The sequence below is a fragment of the Catharus ustulatus genome, chromosome 10, assembly GCF_009819885.2.
Source record: "Catharus ustulatus isolate bCatUst1 chromosome 10, bCatUst1.pri.v2, whole genome shotgun sequence".
Lineage (NCBI taxonomy): Eukaryota > Metazoa > Chordata > Aves > Passeriformes > Turdidae > Catharus > Catharus ustulatus.
Genome location: NC_046230.1, coordinates 25,930,083 through 25,957,464, shown reverse-complemented (window position 1 = coordinate 25,957,464; position 27,382 = coordinate 25,930,083). Strand labels below are relative to the sequence as shown.

At 52.0% G+C, this 27,382-nt stretch overlaps 1 protein-coding gene across 11 annotated transcripts in view; it reads left to right on the top strand.

Annotated features, from left to right (window-relative positions):
• Nucleotides 1-27,382, top strand: part of MBNL1 (muscleblind like splicing regulator 1) — a 64,322-nt gene that overhangs the window by 11,336 nt on the left and 25,604 nt on the right. For all 11 annotated transcript variants that reach the window (XM_033068457.2, XM_033068455.2, XM_033068454.2 and 8 more), the window contains exon 2: nt 3,704-4,638. In XM_033068457.2, the coding sequence (XP_032924348.1) occupies nt 4,465-4,638 (174 nt within the window). In that variant the 5' untranslated portion in view covers nt 3,704-4,464. The remainder of the gene's footprint in view (nt 1-3,703; nt 4,639-27,382) is intronic.

The following is a 27,382-nucleotide window of genomic DNA, read 5'->3' as shown; positions in this document are numbered from 1 at the left end:
ACTTAGTAGTTCAAAGCTGACACGTGCTTGCAGTTTTACCAGGCTGCAAGGCCCAGGTCAGTGTGGAATCCAGCCCAGGGTACAGACCCTGGCAGTCCTGCTCTAGAGCTGGCTGCTCTCTGCTCCTGCTCCTTTGTGCCTGAAATACAGAAAGTACAAAACTGAGAGAGGAGTAATCTTGCTTTGCTCTGCTGTCCTGTGGGAGCAGTGTGTGCAGCCCAGAGTGACACAATTGGCTTCTGCAGCTGTAGTTTACTAAAGAATATTTTCCTTTATCCAATCCTATACTCTTATGTGACAAGATGTTAATTAGCTCATTGTTTCAGCTTAATTTTGTGACAGTGCTATAATTATATCCCTCAATTGTGCCATGGAGTAATTGCTGTATCCGTTCCAACTTTTATATTGAGATATGTTATTGGTAAACTTTGAGTTTGGCAGAGGTGTTTTGAAAATACTGTAAGGAGTCAGTAATTTTGTGTTCCTCGATTTAAAAGACAGCCATTTGGCAATTTCAGGCTTTGAGACTTCCCTGTCAGTGTAAATAGAATATTGATTTTATTCCATTTCCTATCTCATTAGAGTCATTGTCATGAGGATGAATTCACGTTGTGTAATTATCTGTTCTTGCTGACAGTTCTCATGTCATTGAGACTGGTGTTTTCAGCTTCCACTTTCTCTAAGCATAAAAATAGCATTCTTCCCTGCCATCTTCTCCTCAGTGTTGGGCTTTTTGCCTGCCCAGCTTTCTACATCTTTCTTTGAAAGACGTGTATGAATTGAGATGGAGAATACAGGGATGTCCAGCAAGCCCAGTTACAGGAGCAGTGAAAACAATGCCTCTTTGGAGTGATTCTCATGCAGGGGGATATCTAATTTTTGTGTCAAAGGCTGTAATGAGGAAGAAAAATGCATCATTAATCTGTCTGTTCATTTCTTTATAGCAATAAGGAGAAGTAACAGGAGCCTCTTATGTGTCATATTCACTTTCTTGGACATTTCCGATAACCCTTCCATTGATTTGTGAGGCTGTTTCTTAATCATTTTCATTGACCCAGCTCAGGAGACAACTAAGTCATCTCTGTTAGCCACCTAAGGAGTGACTTCTCAGTGTTATTTCTGTCTTCTGTCTCTTCTGAGATTCACTTTTTAATTTGCTTTCAATCCTTGTATCCTGATACTCAGTGAAGGCAAGGTTCTGCTCTGGCCAAACCAATGTTACAGTATTCCCGAGACAAGTAGCAAATGCTTCCAAATTTCAAAAGGTGAACTTTAAAACCCATCTGTGGATCACAAGAGTCTTTAATACTGACTGCTCTGCTAGGTGGGATCTAGAAACCATCAACCTGTAAATCAGCTTTAATGAAATGAAAAAATAAAATGTTCAATACTTTTCCTGCCCTGTCCCTATCGTTCTCCCTCTGGATTTGTTGCAGTTGCTCTCACCTTATCAGCCACAGCCCAAAGGACACATCACAGGGACCAGCTGGGTTTTGCAGACAGTGTATCTTCCTTCTAGCATGTGCAGCTTACTGGGGACTCCTTAGTGACTATCACAAGAGAATTTCAAAGTGATGGGAAAACAGTTTATGCAGATAAAAAAAAAAAAAAAAAGAAAATTCTATGCTAACATCTTCCTTTATTTAGTGGAGATATTGAAGAGAAACCTCTGGTCTGACGTCAGGCTTTATTTCTGCTCTAAGGCTATTTTTAAAGCTGACATTTCTGGCTGTTTTCAGGTAGACAACTACAAACTATGACAAAACACTTCGAGTAACCCGGGAGCAAAGCATAGTTTGGGAGTCTTACCAGGAGTATTTCTCCTGTCAGTGTGTGTGAGCACAAAAGCTAGTTTTCATCTGTTTTCATTTTGGATGCTGCCTTCATGCTCTCTTTCATTTCTTGTTAGGGGTGACTACTTGTGTAATGAGAGTGAAATATCTTGTTTGGAAATGGTGGCCTTTAACTTGCATTGGCTTTAGCGTACAAAATGCATCAATTTGCTGCTCTAACTCTTCTTGGTGTTTGGAAAAATCAATGCTCGGTATGGATTGGTTACCAAGCTAATGAACAGGAGAAAACCCTGCTTAGAGCAGTTCCACAGCTTCGTGGTGGAGCTCTCCTTGCTGCCGTCGGCAGCACCGTGTGCTGAGGGTCTGACAGGGAACAAACGTTCCTGACAAACTAACACGAGTCGGTTTGTGCAGTGCGGGGGTGATGGTGGGAGGATGTGGATCCTGCTCTGGCTCTGTAGGACAAGTTGCAGTGCGCCTTGCCGAGGGCTGGAGATGTGTTTAGGGCTCCAAAAGCGCTCGGGGTGCCTGTGGCTCTGCTGGGCACACGGCCCCAGCAGCACCTTCTCTGCTTTCAGACCTCGGTGCTGGTCTGGGCACCAGAGCAAGAACCGAACTGGTTTGCCTGGACACTTGTTACGGGACAAGTTTTCAAAAATTAAGAGTTCGGTATCCCAAGCACTGAGGAGTAGCGACTGCCGCTGCAGGATGACCCCAAACTTGAAACTTTTAGGCAGTTGAAGCAATTGAGTGTCTGTGTTTACCACGAAGATACTTAGTTGTTAACTTGTGCTTGCGAGTAATTATGTAGCTGTTTGTCTCTTGCTAGCAGGGATTAAAAATGTGGCATTATTTCAAGCGTCCTGGCAAAGAACCCGCGGTGCCTGTTGTAATCTCATTAGCTCTGTTAGGTGTGTTTTCCTTCCCCTGGAGTTGGTTGTTCTGATCATTGTGTCCCTAGAAAAAGGGTAGCTTTTTCTCATCGGCCGGTTTGCATCCATCGCTTCCCAGGGTGTGATTCTGGAGGCTGTCAGTGACCTGCATCGGAGGGTGGTGGGACATAGGACGGTGATGAAGCAGCATCTTCAGACAGGGATGGGAACAGTCTTGCCCTTAGCACCGGCGGAGGATGCGGCTGGGGTGGCAGTGCTGGCAGCATCCCCGTCCCCGGTGCTGTCACTGTGTCCCCGGTGCTGTCAGTGTGTCCCCGGCAGTGCCACGAGGGCACCGTGCTGCGGGCTGAGATCCTCAGGTGGGGACAGGAGCTGTAGCTCGTTGTTCTGGGTCTGTATTGCAGGTGGCACAGGCTCTGTGTCAGAGCTGGCGGAGCGGAGGGAGCCCAGCGAGGGCAGGGTTTGCCGTCACTCCGGCGGGGTTTGCGGCGCTCCCGCAGCGCGGTGCCGGGGCAGAGCGCTGATCCCGGCGGGCAGGACCGGTGTCCCCGGTGCCGCCGGTCCGGGATCGGCGTGCGCTCAGGCCGGCCGGGGCGGTGCCGGTCCCGTTCCGCCGCCGCGTTCCGCACGCCGAGGAGCCGCGGTCAGGCGGCGCCGGGCCCGAGCCGCTCGGAGGGCCGGCGGGCGCTGCCGGTACCGCTGCCGGTGCCGTTCCCGGTGCCGTTCCCGGGCGGGTCCGCACGCCGGTACCGCCGGGCCGCACGCGCGGGCGCGCTCGGGGCAGCGCGGCGCGGCCGGCGTCTGACAGGCGCGACCTTTCATAAGACGGCCCCCGCCATTGGCTCCCTGCCCGGAGTGTCGCTGTAACGCTCGCCGCGATTGGCCCGCGGCGGAGCTGCCGCCCGGCCCCGCGCGGGGACGCGGCCCCGCCGCCCGCAGCCGTGAGTGCCCTGCGCGGGGCGGCGGCTCGCGGGGCGCCCGCGCCGCCCGCTCGTAACGTGTCTCTTCTCTCCACAGGTTGGTACTAAGAAGTGCCTTTCCTGACGTCGCTGCTGCTTGGGACCGCTTCTAGAGCAGCCGCTGCTTTTGCCTTGCTTGCTGCCAGCTAGACTGCGACGACAGCGCTCCGCCGCTGCCAGCCCCGCGCCGCCGGGAGGAGGGTCCGGCTGCTCCCCCGCCGCCGCTGCACTGTGCACTAAAGTGTGCCCCGAAGGTCAGAGCTCTGCTGCCCGAAAGCCAAGGAGAGGAGGAGAAAAAAAAACAAAAAAAAAAAGCCCAGCCTAAACCCAGTGTCGGTCGTTGCTCTAAACTGCTGCATCTGTCTATGCCAAACTAATCGATCCCGATTGCACCGCAGAGCCCGCTGCGAGCCCGCTGCCTGGAGGCACCTGCCAGCCGCCGTCCCCGGGAGCAGCTCGGGAAGCGCTGCCGGAGCCGCCACGGTCCCATGCTTGCGGCGGCCGCACTCAGGACGGGATGCTGAGATGCTGAGCGCGCTGGGCTAGTCCTGCTCCCGGCCACGCTCCCGCAGGCGCACCTGGCACCTGGCTGCCGCTCCCGGCCTCCCCGAGCCCGCTAACGGTGCCACGCTCTGAACTCTGGTGACACAGCTCTTCCTCGGGATTGCAGCCACCCACTTTTACACGTACTTGTTTTAAAATAGGGAGCGGGGGAAAATAGTGTTCTGGAGGTGGCACTTTCATCATTTCCAGTTTATCAGTTCAGATACCCGTTTGCCCGTTTTTATTGGAAATTTTAACTACCTGTAAAATCTAAAGATGGCTGTTAGCGTCACACCGATCCGGGACACAAAATGGCTAACGCTGGAAGTGTGTAGGGAGTTCCAAAGGGGGACTTGCTCACGGCCAGACACGGAATGTAAATTTGCACACCCATCGAAAAGCTGCCAAGTTGAAAACGGACGCGTAATCGCCTGCTTTGACTCATTGAAAGTGAGTAAATATTACATTATTTTCAAGGATATTGGTTAGTGAAAGAAGCGGTTGTAGCCAGAGAAATCCTGCAGCCGAACAGGAGCAAGTGCTGGCTGCCAGCAACGGGCTGTTTTGCTGCCTTTATTTTATTGATGCTTGTCGATTTGTGTTGCAGCTTTCCTTGGGGGAAGGGGAAGGATATAGAGAACGAAGGGAAAATACGTCTGGCAGGGCTCAAATCCACCAGTATGGCTACAGGGGCTCATTCTTCGCCTCCAAATTATTCCCTGCCTGTAGCTGGAATAAAGGGCACTTCACGTAGAAACAGCAAAGTCACTGTGAGGATTCTTTGTTTTTAATAGCACAAACCACGTAAGCAATATGAGGATTTGTTTCCATCTCGTAACTACCAGCGGGTTCTTGGTGTCTCTGGACAGCTGATGGTGAACCTTAGAAGAGTGTTTTCCTCCCTGGGTTATTCAGGTGTCTGAGAGCACCCTGCTTGCCTTTCTGGGCTTGGCACTGGTGTGGTTATCCCGTCTTTTTCCCAAGTGCACTTGCTTAAGGGAAGGACAGCACTGAGCAGAAAGCAAGGTGCCTCTGGATGTGCAAGCATGGCAGGAGCAGAGAGGGTTCCCAGGAGGCACATCCCAGCCAGGCACCATAAATACAGGGCTGTTGTTGCACTGTAGCTGTCTTGTTGGTGATAGGTGTTAAATGTGTGGGTCCCAGCTTCTTCCCTTGGTTTTTCATAATTTAAATAACCTCACACATAAAATACCACAAACAGTACAGAATTAATCCAGTGGAGTCATGAAAAAATCAAAACTTGGGAAGCAGAAATTTGTCTGTCAGTGTTTCTACAGTGTGATTTTCTCTTCCTGGGCCCCTGTCCCGGGAAGTGGAGCGGAGTGTGTGGAGCTGGTGCTGGCACAGCCATGCTTGGGAGGGAGCTGGGCAGGAGGTGGCTGACAGCAGGTCTCTGTAAATCCTCAGTGTCCCGAGCTTCAGAATGTGTCTTGTCTCCAGTCAGGGCACGGGGCAGAGCTTTACAGTGCTCTCAGGCTGAAATGCCTGCTCCATCCCCCCCAGCCATGGCTTAACTTGCAGATACTGACAGGATTTTTGTTACTGTGTTGTTCGATTTATTTTTAAATGCAGCAGTTACAATGCAGGCAGGGTATTAATTGTGAGATGTGGAAACAATGTGTTTGTGTGCATTAAGCACGTGCTGGAGGTAGGAGCAGAGCCAGGGCTGCCGGTGCCAGTGGGGAGTCCCAGCGCTGCGGTGCCAGCGCGTCGGCGTGGCCGTGGGTGGCTCTGAGGTGTCACCGTGGGGATGGCAGCGCTGCCAGAGCTCAGGCCTGGCCCCAGAGGCGCCAGCCTGCTCCTGAGAGAGGGGCTGTGACAGCCACCGTGGGTTTGCTGGTGCAGCAGCACCCGCAGTGTCCCCGGGCTGGTTTCCCAGCAACGTGCGTCTGGCCACCGCGGCCTGACCCCACTGGCCTTGCTCTCCTCAGCTGGAACCCGGCCACAGAGCGAGCGGACATGATGTCAGTGCTCGCTGGAAGTGCCTGAAAATCCCCGTGCTGGTGGGGATGCTGGCGGAGCTGGAGCCGGGCAGCAGCGTGAGCTGGTGTCTGTGTAAGAGCGATGGACCAGGCCTGGCCTGGTTTCCCCAGCCCTGGCAGCGTGACTGGCCCTTCTGCTGCTGTCAGCAGGGCTCTCCGCTTCCTTTTTTAATGCAGGAGCTGAGGCTGACCTTTGCAAAGCACTGCAAGGTCCGTGGGTGATACCGTGGGTAACGTTACAGCGTTGCTGCGGATCCGCGCAGGACAGGAGCGTGCTGCTGCCCTGTGGAGTCAGCGCAGGGGCCGAGCTGGGAGCTGGGAAAGAATCTGCTGTTTAAAAATACTCTGCTGACCAGAGCTGTTTACTTGTGCTCAGGCTGAAAGGTTTGCCAGTGGCTGAGCTGCTGTGTGCTGGAGAGGCTCCCGGGGATCCGGCTGTCCCCTCGCTGCAGGAGCCCGCGGTGGCCCGGCCTGAGCCGGTGCCTGCGGTGCCAGCAGCTCTGTGCCCTGGGCATGGAGGGTTGGTAAAGCTACCATGTACCAGAATATCTTGGGGAAACAGGAAATGGAATGTGCCCCTTCGGGGAATTCCCAGTCCAACCCCCATTGCTCAGTTTTGGTTTTGTTTCTGCTCTGTGTCACTTTTGGTGTGTGCTGAGCTCGACCAGCTCTAGTCATTACCTAGAATTACCTTGTCTGCAGTATCCCAAACTTGGGATGTTCTGCAAAGGCAATTTAGGGAAATGCTGCACCAGCTCTGTCTGGACCTTATAAGGTCAGTCAATACTTTAGGACATTCAAAAGTAATTTTTAATTTTTCAGTAATTCAATATGGATATAATGTCCTTGTTCTTTACTAAAATAGCAATACGCTGAAAAATTTGCCCTAATGTTAAAATATTTGATTTCTTATTAATGTATATAATATTGGTATTAATTAGACAGCTATTCTTGCATTATCTCTTGGACACAAGACAGATACTTAGTCACTGAATTTTTCTCTCCAAACTCCTGCATCTTGGCAGGAGTTGAAACGAGGTGACCTTTAAGGTCCCTTTGAGCCCAGCCCGCTGTGTGATGCTGGATGTGTCACTCCAGGGCTGTGTGTGTGCCTCAGGAGCGAGTGAGTGCTGTGTGGGGCTGACGTCAGGCAGGTGTGAGTGCTGCAGAGCTGCAGCCCTGGGCACCACTCCTCTGACATGGCCGGTGTGCTCTGCTATATTTAGACCATAAACAGGCAGAGCAGATCCTGGGAGGGGACCCTGTGGCCGTGCCCTTCGCCTCTGGCCCTGGCCCAGGTGTCCTCTGCGGGCACAGGGACAGAGCGCAGCGACTGCGCAGCCGCTGCAGCCCTGCCCTGTCCTGCCCTGCTCCACCCTGCCCTGCTCCACCCCTGCCCTGCCCAGCCCAGCCCTGTCCTGCCCTGCCTTGCCCGGCCCAGCCCTGCCCTGCCCTGCTCCACCCTGCCCTGCAATGCCCTGCCCTGCCCTGCCCTGCCCTGCTCTGCTCCACCCTGTCCTGCCCTGCCCTGTCCTGCCCAGCCCAGCCCTGCCCTGCCCTGCCCTGCCCTGTCCTGTCCTGCTCAGCCCAGCCCAGCCCAGCCCAGCCTTGCCCCACCCTGCCCTGCCCAGCTCAGCCCAGCTCAGCCCAGTCCAGCCCTGCCTTGCCCTGCCCTGCCCTGCAATGCCCTGCCCTGCTCCACCCTACCCTACCCAGCCCAACCCTGCCCTGCTCAGCCCAGTACAGTCCAGCCCTGCCCAGCCCAACCCGCTCAGCCCTGCCCTGCCCTGCCCAGCCCAGCCCTACCCTACCCAGCCCTGCCATGAGCAGGCAAAAATAGATGCTAGAAATGAAACTCACAGCTTAGGTAAAGTTTTTTTTTTTTTTAATTTTTTTGCCCCCCCCCCCCCCAAAATTATAATTTCCCCTTCCTGTGAAATGAAGGCACAAACTTTGTGTCAAGGAAAGCGGCGCTGCCTCCCGAGGTTCTCTCTGTGCTGTGTGTGGTGGCACTGTGCTCTGGACACCATCTCTGCTCGGGACACACGTCCTGTGGGTGCGCCTGGCAGCCTCTCCTCACCTGTGAGCAGCACTGTGAGCCGTGTCCATGGCGAGCAAAAGGCACCCGGCCCTGTGAGGGGCTGCAGGTCAGGGCTGGGACAGCCCCAGATGTTATCATCCTGCTGCCTAATTAGTGCTAATGAAACCTGCAGGGCTGGCCTAGGGGAGCACATGAATCAAGATGAACGTGTGTGGGATAATCTGGCCCTCAGATATTAGGAGGATAATTTTAAACTAAGAATGATTATGTAGTGTATTCAAATTATGCGCTGGAGCGGCTGAGTCAGCTCCAGCTCTGGCTCTGCCTTGTTTAAATGCCGTAGGATTTTTTTCCTAAATTTGGATGCCTAAAAGCCTGTTAGACTGTCTACAGCAAAAATAAGCTCGGGTTCCTAAATCAGGAAACTGGTTTGCAACAGAAATTTGATTTTTACCACAATTTTGAAATATTTTTTTTCTTGGAAAAATGAGTCTAAGTAGAACTGGTTTTTGAAATTACGTTAGCTTCGTCAGATGTTCCGATAGATGAGTCATCCGCGTTTCCTGAAAGCTGAGATAAAGATGTCTGAACAATGGGGAGAGGGATGGCAAATGCAAATCTTGTGGGAGCTGCACATGCACCAGGACACCCATCCTTGTGGCCAGGGAAAGTGTCCCACAGGAGAGGGGCAGGGAAAGTGTCCCACAGCAGAGGGACAGGGGCTGGGGAAAGTGTCCCACAGCAGAGGGGCAGGGACTGGGGAAAGTGTCCCACAGCAGAGGGGCAGGGACTGGGGAAAGTGTCCCACAGCAGAGGGGCAGGGACTGGGGAAAGTGTCCCACAGCAGAGGGACAGGGGCTCGGCACAGCCCCACTCTGCTCTCTGTGCTGGGGTTCTCTGGTGTTCCCAGCCCTGCTGCTGTGTTCCCAAACCCACTACTGTGTTCCCAGCCCTGCTGCTGTGTTCCCAGACGTGCCACTTGGAGCTGATCTGAACTCCACGTGCTGAACACGAGTCACACCCATGGCTCTGGAGATAACTGCACAGCTCCCAGGTGGGCTCTTGGTCTCCTGAGTTGTGCTCCTGCTGAAGCGGCTCCTTCATGTTCGAGCTGGGTGTCCCAATGAAGTGTAAAAGCTTTTTATACTCCTCCTTCAACAGCTGGAAAGTCTTAAACTTCCACATTTCTCTGCTTTTGTTTTTTTTTTTTTAATTCTGAGAAAAAGCTGGAAGCCAGAAGTGTAAGTCACTTGAGTGATGATGTCTGAGGTTGAAGCTCTGGTGCCTTGTGTCTGAGACCCATGAGCACTTGGTAGGATAGTATTTTATCTCCTGATGTAGAAGTGTTTATTTTTTTAAAATAGAGCACATGAACTCTGTAGAAGTGATGCCACTTTTTTACCAAGAGGGCTTAAAAATATATAAATGTAGCAGTATTATTACTATTATTATTATTACTGAAATTGGTGAGCATCTTATTTCTTCTGAGAGGTAATTGTTAGTTGTTCAAGGCTCTCTATTTTGTCACTGCTTCAAAAAATACTGATTTTTCTAACTTCTTGTTCCCCTTTGTGTGACACCTAAAGGTGTAGAGTAAAAACCTTATTTTAAAATAAAAAAAAGAAAATCCTGTGAGCCTATTGCACTGAGAGAGTGGCAGATCATGGGTGTGATTTTTCTCTAATGAAGATGAAAGAAGAGGCCCAGAAGACTCGGGCAGGTGATTCCTGGGTGCTTTTACCTGTGTGAATCCCTGGGGCAGCTCCAGGACTGTGGGTGCAGAGATGAGGTGAGGCTCAGGCCTGGGAGGCAGATGGACACATGGCTCATTCCAAGGAAGCTCGTAAAGCAGTAACCCTTGGCAAAAAATGAAAACATAAACAATGTTCAAATTCCTAAGGTCTGATTTGCCATTTTTCTCCTCTCCAGCCTGTGCGTCTGCCAGCAGGCTGAGCTCCAGAAGAGGAAGCAAAGGGAAAAGTGGCAAACAGTCGGGAAAATGGGGCAATTGTGAGGCGGAGTGGCAAACAGTCCATTAGCAAAAAAAACAATTGAAAGCACGTGTGTTCCTCTGTGGGAAGATAGATGGTGTTTTGAAATCTTATCAGGTTTTGGACAGAGGAGTTACAACTAACTACAGCCTTCACAGCTCATTTTACAGCTTCAGCTCTGCCTCGGCAGAAGGAAATTAGGTAGAAATTAAAACATTGCACTGCAGCATTTGTGGTGTCATTTTTTAAAGGCTGTGCATAATAGAAACCAGCGTGGGCTCCTGTTACAGTCAGGAACTCTGCCGGGCACAGTCAGAATCAGTAAAATTCTGAACTGGTTTGCAGGGAAGATGTAAAAAAGCATAAAATAGGAGAAGCTCATGTCAAGAACATTCAGACATTTGTCCTGAGTCGTAACTGAGCGATCAGGAGCAGCCTGTGAGGCCTGTCTCCTTCCCAGGATGACCCCAAGTGTCTGTTTTTCCAAATACAGATGCCTTGTTGCCAAGGCTCACTGAAATTTGTTGGAAGCAACAAATTACATTCAAGACCGAATGATCACATCTGTTTTTTGACTTTGGAGAAGTGCTGGTGTTTGTTGGGGCTGCAGAGCCTGGTTATCCCAGCTGGATGTTATTTGGGAACTGCTGCCCCGGGTGCTGCGAGGAGCCTGCAGGAGCTGCTCCTGTGAGGATGCTGAGAAGGAGCCCGAGCTGCAGGTGAGCAGCCAAACCAGGGTGAGCCCTCCCAAAGTGCTGAGGTGCAGCCATCCCTGCAGAGCAGAACCAGCTCGGTTTGGGCTGGGTCAGTCCCTGAGGCTCCGTGCTGGGTGCTGACCCCACCAGGGCTCTGTGCTGCTCCTGCACCAGGGCTGCCCCAAACCAGCCCCTGGAGGAAATAGCTGCTTCTCTCCTGATCCACAGGTCGGTCTGTCCCCCATTTCACAGTGCCACTAGGAGGATTACTGCTGTTGAAATGGGATTTGAGTCGACACTGAATTGTCAGGTCCTGAAACGCAGGATTACGCAAGTCAGAAAACCTCCAGGTTCCTGGTTGAATTTACTGAAATACTTATGGCTTATCCTCTTCATTAGGAAGCATCTCAGGGTTTAACTGATGCAGGACACATATGGAGGTAGTTGAAAGCAACTGCAATGTTTGATCAAATAAAGGAAAATACATCTGATGAAGTGGAATTTTAAAGAAGAAGAAGAAATCCAGTGTAGTGCTGCTGGAGGGCTTCACCCTGGCACTAGCAAGCTGCTTCCTCAGATTGCCTCTTTGTTATACTCCACTCACTGGATAAACCTCTCAGCTCTCAGCCCTGGAGATCCCAAAAAGTCCTCTGTCTTTCCAGAGAGGGGATGGTGGGGTGGTAGTGCAGCTCTGATGGGAGAACGCTGATGGTTCTGAGGTTTGCTGACAGGAGCAGGAGCGGGGAAGGGGCCGGCTGGGGGAGCAGCTTTGGATCCAGCTTCATCTCCGAGCACTGCAAGTCCCGTCAGGTTCCTGGAAAGACTCTCTTCAGCTCCAGATTTCTCTGGACCATTCCTAACTTGGCAAAACAGTGCAGAGAATTAGCAAAAAGAGAAAGAGTGCTATTTAAAAAGAGGAGCAGTGCTGGGAGGAAGCAGAGCTGGTTATTTGTTGTTGGTGTGATCTCACTGAATTTGCATGGGTTGATTCCAGGCTTACGTAGAGTCTGGGAGCAGCCAGCAAAGCCAGGGTAGCTGCAGGTGTAGCAGGTAACTACCCCTTTGCAGGAGGAAAACTCATTGTTTTCTGCTCTTTCTTCATCTGGTGGGATTCAGGCTAAAAACCTGTACAGGTTCAGTGCTGGTATTCAATACTGGGCTAGGAGAAGGTTGTGTTTTTTTAATTTGAGAGCATCTTTCCAGCCTTGTCTGGCTCAGGGAGAGGTTCTCACTTCCCAGGAGCCTGGCAGGTTTTTAGGTGTGCAGTAGCCACCCCAGCAATGTCAGGGACAGCACAGTTTTCCTTACTTTGTTCTGTTATATGGGAACAAGAGTGTGCAGATTTAACTGAATAACAGGCAGAGTTTGAGAAGAATAGTCAGAGTGAAATGTTTTCTGGGTCCTTGGTGCTCGCTGTAAACTGACACTGGTGAAGCAAATACTGAGTGGAAAGGAAAGAGTACACTTGGTTGGGCTCTTTGTGCAGAATTCAGCCATCAGCAGGCAGCAGCTCAGAGCACATTGTGCCACCAGAGCCAGGGTGAGCTGCAGCTGGATGGGCTGCTGCCTCTGCTGTCCCTGCCCATTTTTTACAGTGCAGTCAGTGTTTAGAGCCAGCTGTAGATGGGAAATTGTGCCTGGAAATTCAGCTTTCTGCTTGTGGGGTGTGTTCAGAAAACCATCTGCATTGACATACCATTGCTTGTCTGGTGCCCTGGTAAAATCTTCCTGCAGTGAGCTGAGTCAGGAGACAGCCTGGATGTCTGCAGTGTCTGTAACCAAATAAAAATGCAGGTGAGCTGGGAAAGTCCTTGAGTGGGCAAACTGGAGGGTTAAAGAGTTCATGCTCACTAAACACTCCTTAGAGGAAACAGGGAGTCAGTTCTTTGTATCTACTATGTTGTTACTTACTCCTGGGTGTAACACTGGCTGCACCTCCTGTCTGTGGACAAAGTGGGGGGCTTCCCTTGCTCAAGGGATGGAGGATGGATGGATATCACAGCTTCAATTCCAAGTAAAATACCCTAAAATTCAAAGCTCTTGTTGACAGTGGAGCGCAAGGAATTATTTCATAGAAAAAGAATTAATTTGTGATTTAAATATGTCCAGGTGGTACTGGAGGGGTGTGGTGGGGTTGGTCAATCCAGCAGCAGCTCTGCAGGCTGGCATTTGTAGCAGAGAAGTGATGGTGAGTGCAGCTGCAAATGGCAAAGCAGATGTGCACAGAGTGAGCTCTGCAGCCAGCACCAGGGTTTGGGTGTTTTTGCAGTTTCAGGAGGAAATGGGATTTTTTATGACAGTGATAAAGGTGATTAAGCCTCTAACTAGAAGAGAAGGCAGAAGAGGAAGAAATGAAAGGGAGGGACAGAAGAGAGACAAAAGGCTGAAGAGGTCAGATGCTGTGTTACCACCTGGCAGATGACACAGGAGAGGGCCCTGTGTGAGCAGATGGGAGGGGAAGGGGCAGCAGGAGCAGAGCACAGAACAGATCAGGGGATGGTGGGGGATGTGGAGTGCACACAGCCTCCAGGATTCCTTGGCAAGACGTGTTTGTTCCCAGGTTCTGCCAGCTTTTTGCAACAGATCTTTTGTACCTAGCTCCAAACGTGGTTACTGGTGTGATTAAATATATCTAAAGAGAAAAATAACACTTGCTGATGGATTATTATTTTTACTGTGGAGGAAAGCACACCTAGTTTTGCCTTGTTGAAATCCTTTAGCATTTGGCTTCGTTAAGTCTGGCACTGAAAATCAGAAGAGAAGAGAGATCCTGTTCATGTTTAGTCCATTGGCTGAAGAAACTGCTAATGTCTGTAATAATGTAAAATATTTCTACACAGCATTTGTTACGTATTAATGGTGTAGATGTTTCTAGGGAGTTTGGATACCTAAGGAATTAGACACTGGAAAAGTAGCAGCAGTGGAAGGCTGAAGTTACTTGTTACATTTGTTTTGTTCTGGGCCATGCGTACATTGTAGGCTGTTTGTGTGTGGATGTGTGCTCATTGTATATTATATAAAATATATGTGTGCTCATTGTGTATGATATATTGTGTATGATATATATGTCTGTATGACTCCTCCAAGGTTTTTCAGGCTGTGTGTTTTGTGTGTTGACTGTGGGTTGGTACACAAAAAGGAGCCTTCAGAAGCTGCAAAGACCTTCTGTGAATTAAGAAGCTATTTAAAGCTTAAAAAATTAAAAATAGTAGTTGCTAAAAATACACTTATATTTAATATTTAAAATTTGGAAAGCAGTGCTGGATTTTATGGTTGTCTGGAGTACAGCCATGGGTCAGTTGTCCAGCACCATCTGTAGATGTTCCATTCTTTCCTCTCTGTTGTGTTTAAATGACAAATAATTGAGTGTTACGGAGTGATTGCTCAAGTTGTGTTTTGATCACCTGACAAATTACTTGGTTGAGCTTCTGCTCCTTCATGCTGTGTGAAAGCTGTCTGAGCCCTGGGAGCTGCAGAAGGCAGGAGTCCCAAGGCAGTGCCTGGTTCTGAGCTCTTGGGAGTAATGGTGAGCAAAGCTGCCACCATGAGCTTGTTTCTTTGTAGGGAGCTTGTGGGGTAGAAAGTTCTCATTTTCTATTTCACTGCTTTGCTCTTTTACTGCTTTTAGAGTGAGTCAGGCCTCATATAAAAAAAAGGTCATGGAAAAGAGAGGAATTCAATATTTGGTTTATTTCCTTTTAATATGCAGAAATAAGTTGTTTCCTCTCACAGATCTAAGGGAAGTGTATTAAAAGAGAATTTAGGTTTTTGAAGAGCAAGCACCTGTAAGGCAGCTCTGCAACCCAGCCCCGAGGCTGGTGCTCTCATCTCAGGAGCTTTGATTCTGCCTCACACATGCTGAACCTGGGGAAAAAGTGCTTCTGCAATGAGATCATGACACACCAGTGCTCCCTCTGAATGTTCCTGTTTGTTTCATCAGCTCACTTGGCTCCCACACGTGGAAAGTTTTTCATTTCCCACCAGCGGTGTGGCTGAGCAGTTGCAGTGAGAGAGTTTGAGCCTGCAGGTCGTGGAGGTGTGTTTGAGCTCTCACATTTCCTGCAGCCCAGCCTGTGCTGTGGAGGTGTGTTTGAGCTCTGACACACACACAGTCTGTGCAGAGGTGCATTTCCTGCAGCCCAGCCTGTGCTGTGCAGGTGTGTTTGAGCTCACACACACACCCTGTGCAGAGGTGCATTTCCTGCAGCCCAGCCTGTGCCATGGAGGGGTGTTTGAGCTCTCACACACACGCAGTCTGTGCAGAGGTGCATTTCCTGCAGCCCAGCCTGTGCCATGGAGGTGTGTTTGAGCTCACACACACGCAGTCTGTGCAGAGGTGCATTTCCTGCAGCCCAGCCTGTGCTGTGGAGGTGTGTTTGAGCTCACACACACGCAGTCTGTGCAGAGGTGCATTTCCTGCAGCCCAGCCTGTGCTGTGGAGGTGTGTTTGAGCTCTCACACACACACAGAGTCTGTGCAGAGGTGCATTTCCTGCAGCCCAGCCTGTGTCGTGGAGGTGTGTTTGAGCTCACACACACACAGTCTGTGCAGAGGTGCATTTCCTGCAGCCCAGCCTGTGTCGTGGAGGTGTGTTTGAGCTCTCACACACACGCAGTCTGTGCAGAGGTGCATTTCCTGCAGCCCAGCCTGTGTCCTGGAGGTGTGTTTGAGCTCTCTCACACACAGTCTGTGCAGAGGTGCATTTCCTGCAGCCCAACCTGTGCCGTGGAGGTGTGTTTGAGCTCACACACACACACAGTCTGTGCAGAGGTGCATTTCCTGCAGCCCAGCCTGTGCCAAGGGTGGTGGCACTGCTGAAATGCCCTACAAAGCATCAAACTGCCAGGGGCAGAATCACAGGATCTCTTGGGCTGGAAAACACCTCTGGGATCATGGAGTGCAGGCTGTGCCTGGTGCCCACCCTGTCCCCCAGCCCAGAGCACTGAGTGCCACCTGCACTGTTCCTTGGGCTCCTCCAGGGCTGGGGGCTGCAAACCTCCCTGGGCACCCCTCAGTGCCTGCCCACCCTGTCTGTGAGACTGAGAACGGCTGCATCTGGAAAACAAGCACTATTTCTCTTTCCTTTTTACCCCTGGTTTGGGTTTGTGTCTGCCTGCAGGGTGAGCTGCTGTGGGCTGGGTCCCTCCGGAGGAGCAGAGCTCTGCTGCTGTCTGACAGGACACAGCATCGGCAGGGCCCACGGGAAAATAACCAACCAAGGGGAATTCTGACTGCACAGCAGTGCTTGGCATGGTTTGTGATTATTTAACTTTAGAGAAATAAATCCAGTTTCCTGCTGGTGCGCACTGACCTGCTCTGCTCACGCCGAGGCAGCGTGGTCGGGGCAGATGGGTCTGCCCCTCTGAAAACTGCTTCTGCTGGTAATGTGTTCTTCCTGCTCCTCTGGTGGCATTGTCATGTATTTCATCAGCTTTTCTGAGCGTTTTTCCCCTCAGTGTGTGACTGACAGAGTTGAGCCTTTCAAGACTTTTGCATGCAGTATTCAGCCTGCAGCCGCATTTCTGAGAGGCTCTCACCTGGTCCCACTCTGAGTATTTGATCTAACAAGGAGTTGCACTTTTAGAAGTAAAACCTCTGCAGAGGCTTTAACAGAGAGAGGCTGGAGAGCTCCTGAGAGTGAGCAGTGTTTCCTGGTAGCTGTAATTATATTTGCACTGTGCTGGTGCGGACGGAGCAGGGAGATACTGCCTTTATTTGCACACTGCCTTACAGTGGGTCTTTTGTTCTGTCATTTTACTGTCCTTTTGTTTCATGTGGGAGGTGAGCAAGGCCGAACCTGTGGGGTGGAAGGTAGCAGGGGTGCAGTGTGTGATTACAGCAGCCCTGCCTGTTAGAGGTGCTTAAATGAGTGCACACATCCATCAGGCGGCTTTGTCTTTGTGAAATATTGATCTGCAATATCAATGTTAAGAGGCCTGGAAAGCACTTAATGCAGGAAATTATTCCTGAGCTGTATGAGAAAAAAGCCTGTGACTGATACAGGGCCTGTTGAGCCCTCTGTCCTGCCTTCCCCCTAGCAGTGCAGCTCAGAGCTGAGCAAGGATTCAGGATGGTATGGGCTGAAACTTGCAGTTGTGGTTGATGCTTCCATGTGCACTGTTAATGATTATTGAATCATGTCATGGGCGTGTCAGTGGTGGAGCTGACACTGACCCAAGGACAGGGAGGCTGGACACTGCACTGCCTCCTCATTGTGGGGATGGCAAGGCCAGTGACCCCAAAAATGAGAAATTCAGTGAAGAGTGCTGGTGCTCTGTGTGCTGCTGACCCCAAAAATGAGAAATTCAGCAGAGTGCTCATGCTCTGTGTGCTGCTGACCCCCCAGGTGAGAAATTCAGCAGAGTGCTCATGCTCTGTGTGCTGCTGACCTGCCAGGTGAGGATTTCAGCAGAGTGCTGGTGCTCTGTGTGCTGCTGGCTCTCCAGGTGAGGATTTCAGCAGAGTGCTGGTGCTCTGTGTGCTCCCCTGTGCCTGTCTCTGCTGCCTCCCACAGCACACCAAGCTTCCTTCCCTGCCCCCAGCCAGGATATCCTCCCTTCTCCTTGGTTTTCCATGGAGTGTTGAGTGCTGCAGAGCTGGGTTGGTTTGGGTTTCTTTGAAGGAGCATGCCAAAGGCACAGCAGAGTGGTGCTGCCTGCGAGGTCCCAGTGCTGCTCCAGCCCTGCCCTGGTTCAGGGGTGGCTCCTGCAGGGACTGCAGGGGAGTTGATTTGCTTAGGGAGCTTTTACTGTGCCTCATCGAACACTTGAAAGGTAAAACAAACCCGATGTGTCAGCCTTTGTTTACCCACCACACTTTCCCTTTCCTACCCTTGCTTGCTTCAATTTGTTCTTTGTTAAAGACTTTTAACTCTGTGTTTTCCTTCTGATGTTGAATGCATCAACATTTTTTGGTATCATTATTTTGTCCCTGAAGTCTGAATTACTTAGGTTGAGCCTCCCTGTAAGAATTTTTGAACTATAAATCTAGTTTAAGTTTCGTTATTTCTCTGCTGCTGTGCCCTTTGTTATTTATATCCTTTTCTTCCCTCATTTGCCTAAACAGTAAAAAACTATTACTCAAGCTTGTCATCAGTTGGCCATGGTTTGGTGACTTTCTTTATCTAGCTTCTAATTACTTCCAATTTGTCTTTTCTCTTGCCTCTCTGGATGATGCAGTAAAACCTTGGCTTTGTGTTTTTCTAGTCCCTTTACTAACACCCAGTGCTGTTATCCCCTCATCAGTGATGGCACAGGCCATATTTCAGCAGTAATGGGTACTTTCATTGCCATCAGGGAAATCTGATCTTCCTTTCAACTTCCCTCCCCACTCCTGAGGCTTCTGCAGAGTGTGTCTAGGAGCTGAATACCAACTGCAGAGCCAGCAGAGCCATGGTAATTCCATCACCAGCACAGTGCTCTCCAGGGCGCTGTTGCTGGTGTTTTCTTGTCCAAGCTGAGCACTTGGGGTGTGCTGAGGTGGAGGAGGAGCTGGGTGTGTGGGTTGGTGGGGTCACAGCTCTGGGGGAGCCTGTGCAGTATTCATGCAGGGTTTGGTGCAGCAGGGCACCCAGGACAGGCTCCTCTGGCCAGGGCAGGTTATCCTGTGCCTGCCCTGCCATCCCATCCCTGTATCCCACCCCTGTATCCCATCCCTGTATCCCATCCCTGTATCCCATCCCTGTATCCCATCCCTGTATCCCATCCCTGTATCCCATCCCTGTATCCCATCCCTGTATCCCATCCCTGTATCCCATCCCTGTATCCCATCCCTGTATCCCATCCCATCCCATCCCATCCCATCCCATCCCATCCTTGTATCCCATCCCATCCCATCCCATCCCATTATCCCATTATCCCATTATCCCATCCCGGTGTTCTGGCCGCCCCGCTCCCTCCGCCCTGCTCACATGCTCGCTTTTTTTGTCCAGAAGTGACTAAGCTTCCTGTTATTCCACTTTGTCAGTTTTTCCCCAGTCTTGCTGCCGTGTTGGGCAATATTTACTTGCCAACAGCTTGCTGTGCTGCTGTCCCACTCTGCTCTGGCCTGTTCCCGCTCACCTCTCAATTTGTTCTTTGTGGCCCTCAGGGATGTTCACAGTCACTCTGTTGGATTTATTTCCAGTAAAGCCAGGATTTATAGAGAGCTGTGAACCCAGGAGAAGTGACCTGGAGGCTGCAGGGATGCCCTGTGGGCCAGGTTTGGTCCGTGCAGGTTTGAGCTGAGCCCACTGCCATGGGGCAGTCCAGCCCTGGCTGATGGGGGTGTGTGTGCACAGAGGAGTTGTTGCTGCCTCCTTGGAAACCACAGGCACTCTTTGATTGAGCAGGGCTGTCCTTCAGGTGATGGGAAATCGAAGGAGCTGCTCAGGAGAGGGGTTTCCCTCTGGAGCTCCAGGGCAGCCTGAGGCTCTGGCTGATGCTCTGGAGGTGGGTGGTGCCTGTCCCTGGCTGCTGGGCACGGCTGGCAGAGGGAACAGTGCCTGGAGGGGTCTCTGATGAGTGCAGGGACCCCTCCCAGCAGCAGGACAGGGTGCCCAGGGGTGGGGGTGTCCCCAGTCCAGCGCCCTGCAGGGCTCGTGCACCTGGCCCCCAGCACCTGCCTTCACTGGGACCAGTGCAGCAAACAGCCACGGTGCTGCTGGTGTAAAAATAATACCTCTGCAGGAATAAACAAGCTATTTTTGTGTGTTGGGGTGGCCATGCAGAGCTGACTCAGGCCTTGCCTGGTGCTGCCACCAAGGGCTCATTGCTGGGCATTTAGAGCAGCTCGAGGTGCTCGGTGCTGGGAGGGTGGGATGGGGACACTGGGGACACTGGGGACACTGGTGGCTGTGCCCCAGAGGGGCTGCTGGCTGCCAGGCACTGATCTGGGGTCCCCAGCACACAGCTCGGGCCGTGCTTGTGCCCAGGTACAGGGAATTACACGGAATTTCAACAAGTGGGGAGGGAAACTTCATCTGCAGGCAAACAGGGACAGAGCTCGTAGGAAATGAATAGTGCCTGGCAGAGCCTGGGTGTGAAAACTGACACCTAAATGTCACAGCATGAAAAATGGCTTCTCATATGTAGAATGAAACCACTTGTGACCCCCAGGCTACAGCAGGGCTGTCTGTGCCAGGGAAGGAGCAGCTCTCTTTTGTTTTGCTTTTTTATGGCACTTTATTGCTGCAACAAGTATTAATTGGAATTGTTTTACTTTGCACATGTTGAATTCTGTCAATTACCAAATTCCAGGGCACTGTACCCATTAGCTCCATGGGTGTTATGGTGGTGACATGTTAAGAAACAAAGGCCATAGGAGAAGAGCTGTGTTTGGTCTGTCTTACACATTTAAGGAAAGATGCAAGGCTAGTTTTCTGTCAACCTAATCTATATCTTTTAATGATTGTTCTTTGATTTTCACTTCAAACCAGACAGTATGAGCTTTTAAAAAAAAAAAAAATTCAAAGTGCCCAGGGGTTCTTAATTGCTATCCAAAGGAAGGGGGAAGGTGTGGGATAGGAGGGGCAGGGGCACACAGCAGTGCCCTTTGAGGGGGAACTTGGCAGTGTCTCAGGGGCTGTGGTGGTGCCTGGGGTGGGCACAGTGGGGCTGTGCTGGTCTGGGGCTGCCTTTGGGCACTGGGCTGGTGTGTTACCCCCATAGGTGCATGTGGCTGGGTTCATTAATTCCTCCTGAATTGCTGATTAAAGGGCTCCTTTCTGCCGCTGGTCCTGGGAAGCTGCACTGACTGATTTTAAAGAGGTGTTTTGTAGGAAATCACTGTCTTGTCAAAAGTTCCCTCTTGTGGAAAACAGGTGGAATTTTTTCTTAGAAACTGTTGAAGATTCCCCGTTTTTGTTGTGGGTTTTTTTTATTTGTTTTTTTTCCGAAAGAGAAATTCTTCAACTTTAGTTCCTAAAATTCTTGTTGGGCAGTGGCAGTGCTTTCTGCCTTACTCAGGTGGGTTTGTCCTTTCAGTCACAGCGGGATTCTGGCTGGAACAGGCACCCACTGGCCTGATGTGTCCTGTTACTGGAAGCTCTGAGTGGTTTTCCTTCCATTACTGTGTGAATTTCTCTTGTTGTTGGGGATGGCGAGGCAGGGCAGCACTGGCTGGTTCTCCACACAGCTCAGTCAGTGGCACTGTGGTGACAGCCCTGACCCTTCACTGTCAAAGCTGAGGCTCACCCCATGTGCTCTGAGGGGCTCCTGTTACCTACTGTGACAGATGTCAGTGGTCCCTGTGGAAACCATCTCCAAATTCAGTGATTTGTGCAGTGACAGCAGGCTGAGCTGCTCTGGAGCTCCAGTGCCACGAGGGTGATGTGCACCCTGCAGCCTGTCCTGGGTGCCAGGTGTGCTGTACTGGCCTCCTTGTTTTATCACTGAACAGACTGAACGGCCTTCATCTGCTGATCATGTCCAGAAAAGCCAGAAGTGTCCAGATGTGGGTTGCCAGAGGCAGGAGTTGGTGTCAGCAGCCAAAGGCAGCCTGTCTGTGGGTATGGCAGCCACACAGCTCTGCTCTGAGAGCTGGGGGTTCTGTAATGCCCAGAACCTCTGTCCCACTGCTCCCCCCATGGCCCCCACAGCCACTCTGGGTTATTTTGGCAGTACTGGAGGCGTGTGGTGATTAAGTAGAAAGGTTTGGATGTGATCAAGCAGTGTGTTTCCATCCTAGGCAGTTTATTGTGTTGTAAAATGTGTCTTGCACGTGTGCGGTCAGGGACCTGGAGCTGTTTGCATTCCTGAAAATCTGCGTGCTCCTTTCAGGGATTTCACAGGATGCCCTGCAGCCTGCCTTTTCCAGCAGAGAAGCATGCTGGCTTTGATTTGTCAGGTGCAAACAGCCCTTCCAGAGCCACACGTGGCAGCAGATTTCCATGTGGCATTGCTGAGAGAGAGTCAAGATCATTCCCCACCCTGCTGGTTCAAACCTGTGATCCTTTGCACACTCTGGGGGAAGTTGCTCATGCTGAGAAAGCAGCTACTGGCTTTTCCAGGGGCAAACAGCCACTGCTTCCCCAGTGCCATGAGCCCACTCTGTACCTGTGCACAGGTACCTGTGCTGGTGCTGTCCCCCCTTTCCACATTCTCAGTGGATCTTGGAGCAGAGCTCAGGCATTAATTTGAAATCAGGCTTTGGTATTGATCCCCACAACGGTTTCAGTTGAGTGGCTGACCTTGATTTCAGGGAAATGTTCTATTTATCTACAAGGATAGGTCCAGGCAAATGTCTTCTTTCAGCAGCAGTTCTTGTCTCTGAGTCTGGTGAGGCCCTGGCACAGGTTGGGAGGGGAGCTGTGGCTGCCCCTGGATCCCTGGAATGTCCAAGGCCAGGCTGGACAGGGCTGGGAGCAGCCTGGGACAGTGGGAGCTGTCCTGCCCATGGAATTGGAACTGGGTGATCTTTAAGGTCACTTAAACTCTAACAAGTTTGTGATTCTGTGATGCTATGAAATTTCCCATTTAGAGTTTTCCTCTCATTGTTTCACCTGTCCTCAGCTGTAAACTCAAATCCTATTTTGAAATGGAGTTTAATAAGCTTCACAAATTTTAGTCAGAATTTATTGTTTAACTTCACTTGAGTAGAATAATATTTTAGTAAATACTTTCCCCACTAATATTGGAGAATTAATTATTTTTCAGTCAATAATACATTTGCTTGACAAATGTATTCTAATAATATTTAAATTGTATTTAAAACAGCATATCAAGGTGCTGTACTTGCTAAAAACAGGGGGAAAATACAACTAAAAGGATAACAATAAGGAAAGGTATAATTCTTATATAAACTCTGTCAATAAAAACCCCAAACACGTGGATGTGTTGGCATTTCAGGACAGGATTCTGGCAGTGATTTCCAGTGTCTGGGGCTGCAGTTCTCAGCAAAGCTTTTAGAGCAGGCTCTCTCCCATAAAAATCCAGACATAAAATCTGGCAGGCACTGACCTTCAGGCAGCGGGAGGAGGCTCAGGGTGATTTATCAGTGTGCTGTTAATTTTTGTGTTCCTCAGCTGCCCTGAGCTGTGAGCGCTGGTGTCTGCACAGGAGCCTTCAGTGCTGTCCTGGTGTCACCTGTGCCCAACCCTGCTCAGCCCAGGTGTGCCCAGAGCTCTCTGTGCCACCTGCCCCAGCCCAGCCCTGCCAGGGGCCAGGGGTGAGCCTCAGCCAACACCACCCCGAGAAAATGTGGGGCTGTGAGGGGCACCAGTGCAGCAGAGCTGGGGGTGCTCCTCCTCCCCTTGGCACCCTCCTGTTTTGGGGCTTGTGTATCCCTGGTGCACACCTGGGAGCGCTGGCTCTGTCCTGTCACAGCCAGCTGCAGTGGGGATGCAGGTCCTGTCACAAGGGCCACACGTCCTGTGTGGTGGGGCAGGGTGAGTGCCAGGCTGGGTGCAGGGTGGCTGGGACATCTCTGGGAGCTGTGGGCAGCTGTGCCAGGCTGGGTGCAGGGTGGCTGGGACATCTCTGGGAGCCAAAGGCAGCTGTGCCAGGCTGGGTGCAGTGTGGCTGGGACATCTCTGGGAGCCAAAGGCAGCTGTGCCAGGCTGGGTGCAGTGTGGCTGGGACATCTCTGGGAGCTGTGGGCAGCTGTGCCAGGCTGGGTGCAGTGTGGCTGGGACATCTCTGGGAGCCAAAGGCAGCTGTGCCAGGCTGGCTGCAGGGTGGCTGGGACATCTCTGGGAGCCAAAGGCAGCTGTGCCAGGCTGGGTCAGTGTGGCTGGGACATCTCTGGGAGCCAAAGGCAGCTGTGCCAGGCTGGGTGCAGTGTGGCTGGGACATCTCTGGGAGCTGTGGGCAGCTGTGCCAGGCTGGGTGCAGGGTGGCTGGGACATCTCTGGGAGCTGTGGGCAGCTGTGCCAGGCTGGGTGCAGTGTGGCTGGGACATCTCTGGGAGCTGTGGGCAGCTGTGCCAGGCTGGGTGCAGGGTGGCTGGGACATCTCTGGGAGCCAAAGGCAGCTGTGCCAGGCTGGGTGCAGGGTGGCTGGGACATCTCTGGGAGCCAAAGGCAGCTGTGCCAGGCTGGGTCAGTGTGGCTGGGGCATCTCTGGGAGCCAAAGGCAGCTGTGCCAGGCTGGGTGCAGGGTGGCTGGGGCATCTCTGGGAGCTGTGGGCAGCTGTGCCAGGCTGGGTGCAGTGTGGCTGGGGGATCTTTGAGAGCCAAAGGCAGCTCTCAGGGGTGCAGGGTGGCTGGGACATCTCTGGGAGCCAAAGGCAGCTGTGCCAGGCTGGGTGCAGTGTGGCTGGGACATCTCTGGGAGCCAAAGGCAGCTCTGCCAGGCTGGGTGCAGGGTGGCTGGGACATCTCTGGGAGCTGTGGGCAGCTGTGCCAGGCTGGGTGCAGGGTGGCTGGGACATCTCTGGGAGCTGTGGGCAGCTGTGCCAGGCTGGGTGCAGGGTGGCTGGGACATCTCTGGGCACCTGTCAGGATGCCAGGCTGGGTGCAGGGTGGCTGGGACATCTCTGGGAGCTGTGGGCAGCTGTGCCAGGCTGGGTGCAGTGTGGCTGGGACATCTCTGGGAGCCAAAGGCAGCTGTGCCAGGCTGGGTGCAGGGTGGCTGGGACATCTCTGGGAGCCAAAGGCAGCTCTGCCAGGCTGGGTGCAGGGTGGCTGGGGACATCTCTGGGAGCCAAAGGCAGCTGTCAGGGTGCCAGACTGGGGTCCCTGTAGAGGTGCCTGTGCTGGGCTCAGTCCTGAGCTCTCTGCAGAAGGATCAGCACAGGGATGGTGCTTCTCTCCTGCTCCTTATTTGCTCTGTCTGTTCCAGGGCAAATTCCTTGTGCAGGTTCTGTGTGTGCTCTGTGTCACTGTCAGGGGATTGCAGCTGTGAGCTGGAGTGTGGAGCACAGCAGTCCTGGTGCCTGCTCTGCATCCCACTGTTCTGGCCACTTGTGCTGGGCACCAGGGGAATCTGCACTGATAAACTGATTAAATTTCCCGTGTGGTTTACTTGATCTGGACATAAAGTCATTCATTCTCCTCTTGAATTGTGAGCTATTACACGCCTGAGTGAGGCTCATATGGATTACCAGAGATTGCTCTAAAAGGATTTGGCAACACTGGAAGTTCAAGGAGCAGCAGGAGCTCTTGCTGTGGTTCCCAGTGGTGCTGTGACCCACGTGCCACCCCCTGGGGGGACATAGCCCCTCGGGCTGGGGGAGGCTGCTCTTTCTGCACCCACCTGGCAAAACGAAATTCCCTCTAGTCCTGGGGTACAGCTGGCTGGGGGCAGGTGGAGAGGTGCTTGGGAGGGAATGAAGTGTTGCTCATTCTCAGGCTGCAGAGTCTGTGTGTCATAAATACTGATGGATTGATACATATCCTGTGTCAGTACAGACATGGGGACATGCAAACATGCATAGTAATACCAATATCAACCACAAATTGTATTGAATATTTATATGAATTTTAAAAACATATACAATTTTAAATACATAAATATAAATAAAATTTGTAAAAGTCAGTGAATTTATATAAGTACTTGTGCATCCATATATGGTTGATGCATTTGCTGATGCTATTATGAAATGAAAATTGGGGTCATTTGGGGAAATGCCAGCAGCCACCTTACCCAGGGCCAGAGTGACTAGGGCTGGGCAGGTGCTCAGCTGACATCACTGTGGGTGCAGAGAAAAGTGGCACAGGTCTGAATGTCCCCAGCTGCATCCCTGTCCCCTTCCCCATCCTCTTGCCATTGTTGTGGCACTGGGGATCATTTTGTGCTTCCTCGGGGCTGAGGAGGAGGGACCCACAGACAGGAGCAGCAGGGAGGGTTCTGCTGCTGAGCTGGTGTCTTTCCTTCTGTTCCATGCTGGCAGTCTGCTTGCTCTGTTTGCTTTTTTCTTTCTTTTTTTAAACCCTGTTGTGTTTCATGGCAGTGGGACAGCTCCCGTAGGAGTGCTATTAGCTGTGCAAGCCAAATGATCCATTAGAGGGCTGGAGGCTTTTATGTACAAGAATCACACACAAAGACGTCATTAAGCGGTCACTTTGCTGTGTTTTCTCATGAAATTATTCACTGAAATTATTCACTTTCAAAAGTGTCTGCAGAGTGCTGCCATCAGTATCCCTGTGCCACAGCAGCAGCGCTGTGGAGAGCTGAGGGGGACACTGGGGGACACCCTCACTCCCTTGCCCTGGACATGTGTGGTTCTGGCATTCTGCTTGTTTGGGAGTGTCTCAGCCACAGCCCCTCCATGGCAGGCTGGCACTGTCCCAGCTCTGGGCTTACCCTGCACCAGCCCCTGATTATGGGGAGGGACCAGCTCTGGGCAGAGGTGCCTGTGGTCCCACAGCCCTGGGGTGCAGTGACAGGACTGGGGTACAGTGACAGCTCTGGGGTGCAGTGGCAGCTCTGGGTACAGGGACAGCGCTGGGGTGCAGTGACAGCCCCAGGGTGCAGGGACAGCGCTGGGGTGCAGTGACAGCCCCAGGGTGCAGGGACAGCACTGGGTGCAGTGACAGCTCTGGGGTGCAGTGACAGCTCTGGGGTGCAGTGACAGGACTGGGGTGCAGTGACAGCTCTGGGTGCAGGGACAGCCCTGGGGTGCAGTGACAGCTCTGGGTACAGGGACAGCTCTGGGGTGCAGTGACAGCTCTGGGTGCAGTGACAGCTCTGGGGTGCAGTGACAGCTCTGGGGTGCAGTGACAGCTCTGGGTGCAGTGACAGCTCTGGGGTGCAGTGACAGGACTGGGGTGCAGTGACAGCACTGGGTGCAGGGACAGCCCTGGGGTGCAGGGACAGCTCTGGGGTGCAGGGACAGCTCTGGGTGCAGTGACAGCTCTGGGGTGCAGTGACAGCCCTGAGGTGCAGTGGCAGGACTGGGGTGTGGGGTGCAGTGACAGCACCGGGGTGCAGTGACAGCATTGGGGTGCAGTGACAGCACTGGATGCAGTGACAGCATTGGGGTGCAGTGACAGCACTGGATGCAGTGGCAGCTCTGGGGTGCAGTGACAGCTCTGGGGTGCAGTGACAGCCCTGGGGTGCAGTGATCCCACAGCTCTGGATGCAGTGGTAGCTCTGGGGTGCAGTGGCAGCTCTGGGGTACAGTGACAGCCCTGGGGTGCAGGGACAGCACTGGGGTGCAGTGGTCCCACAGCTCTGGGGTACAGGGACAGCCCTGGGGTGCAGTGACAGCCCTGGGGTGCAGTGACAGCACTGGGGTGCAGTGACAGCCCTGGGGTGCAGTGACCCCTCCAGACTGATGGCTGTGCTGGTACCAGCCTTGAGGAGAGGCTCTGGGATTGCAGCCCTGCCTCTGGCTGCCCTCAGGTGCAAGTCACTGACTCTTGGGGCTGCAGGCTGTGTGCTTCAAGGCACCAGCCCTGTAGTATATTGAAAAGGTTTCTCTGAATGTTGTTGAAAGGGTTTCTCTGAATGTGCCAGGCATTCTCGACACAGTTTATTTTTTAAAAGGAAGCCGTAGCTTACATGGAGTTAAATGTTTTCCTGTAAAACACACGGGCATCAGGAT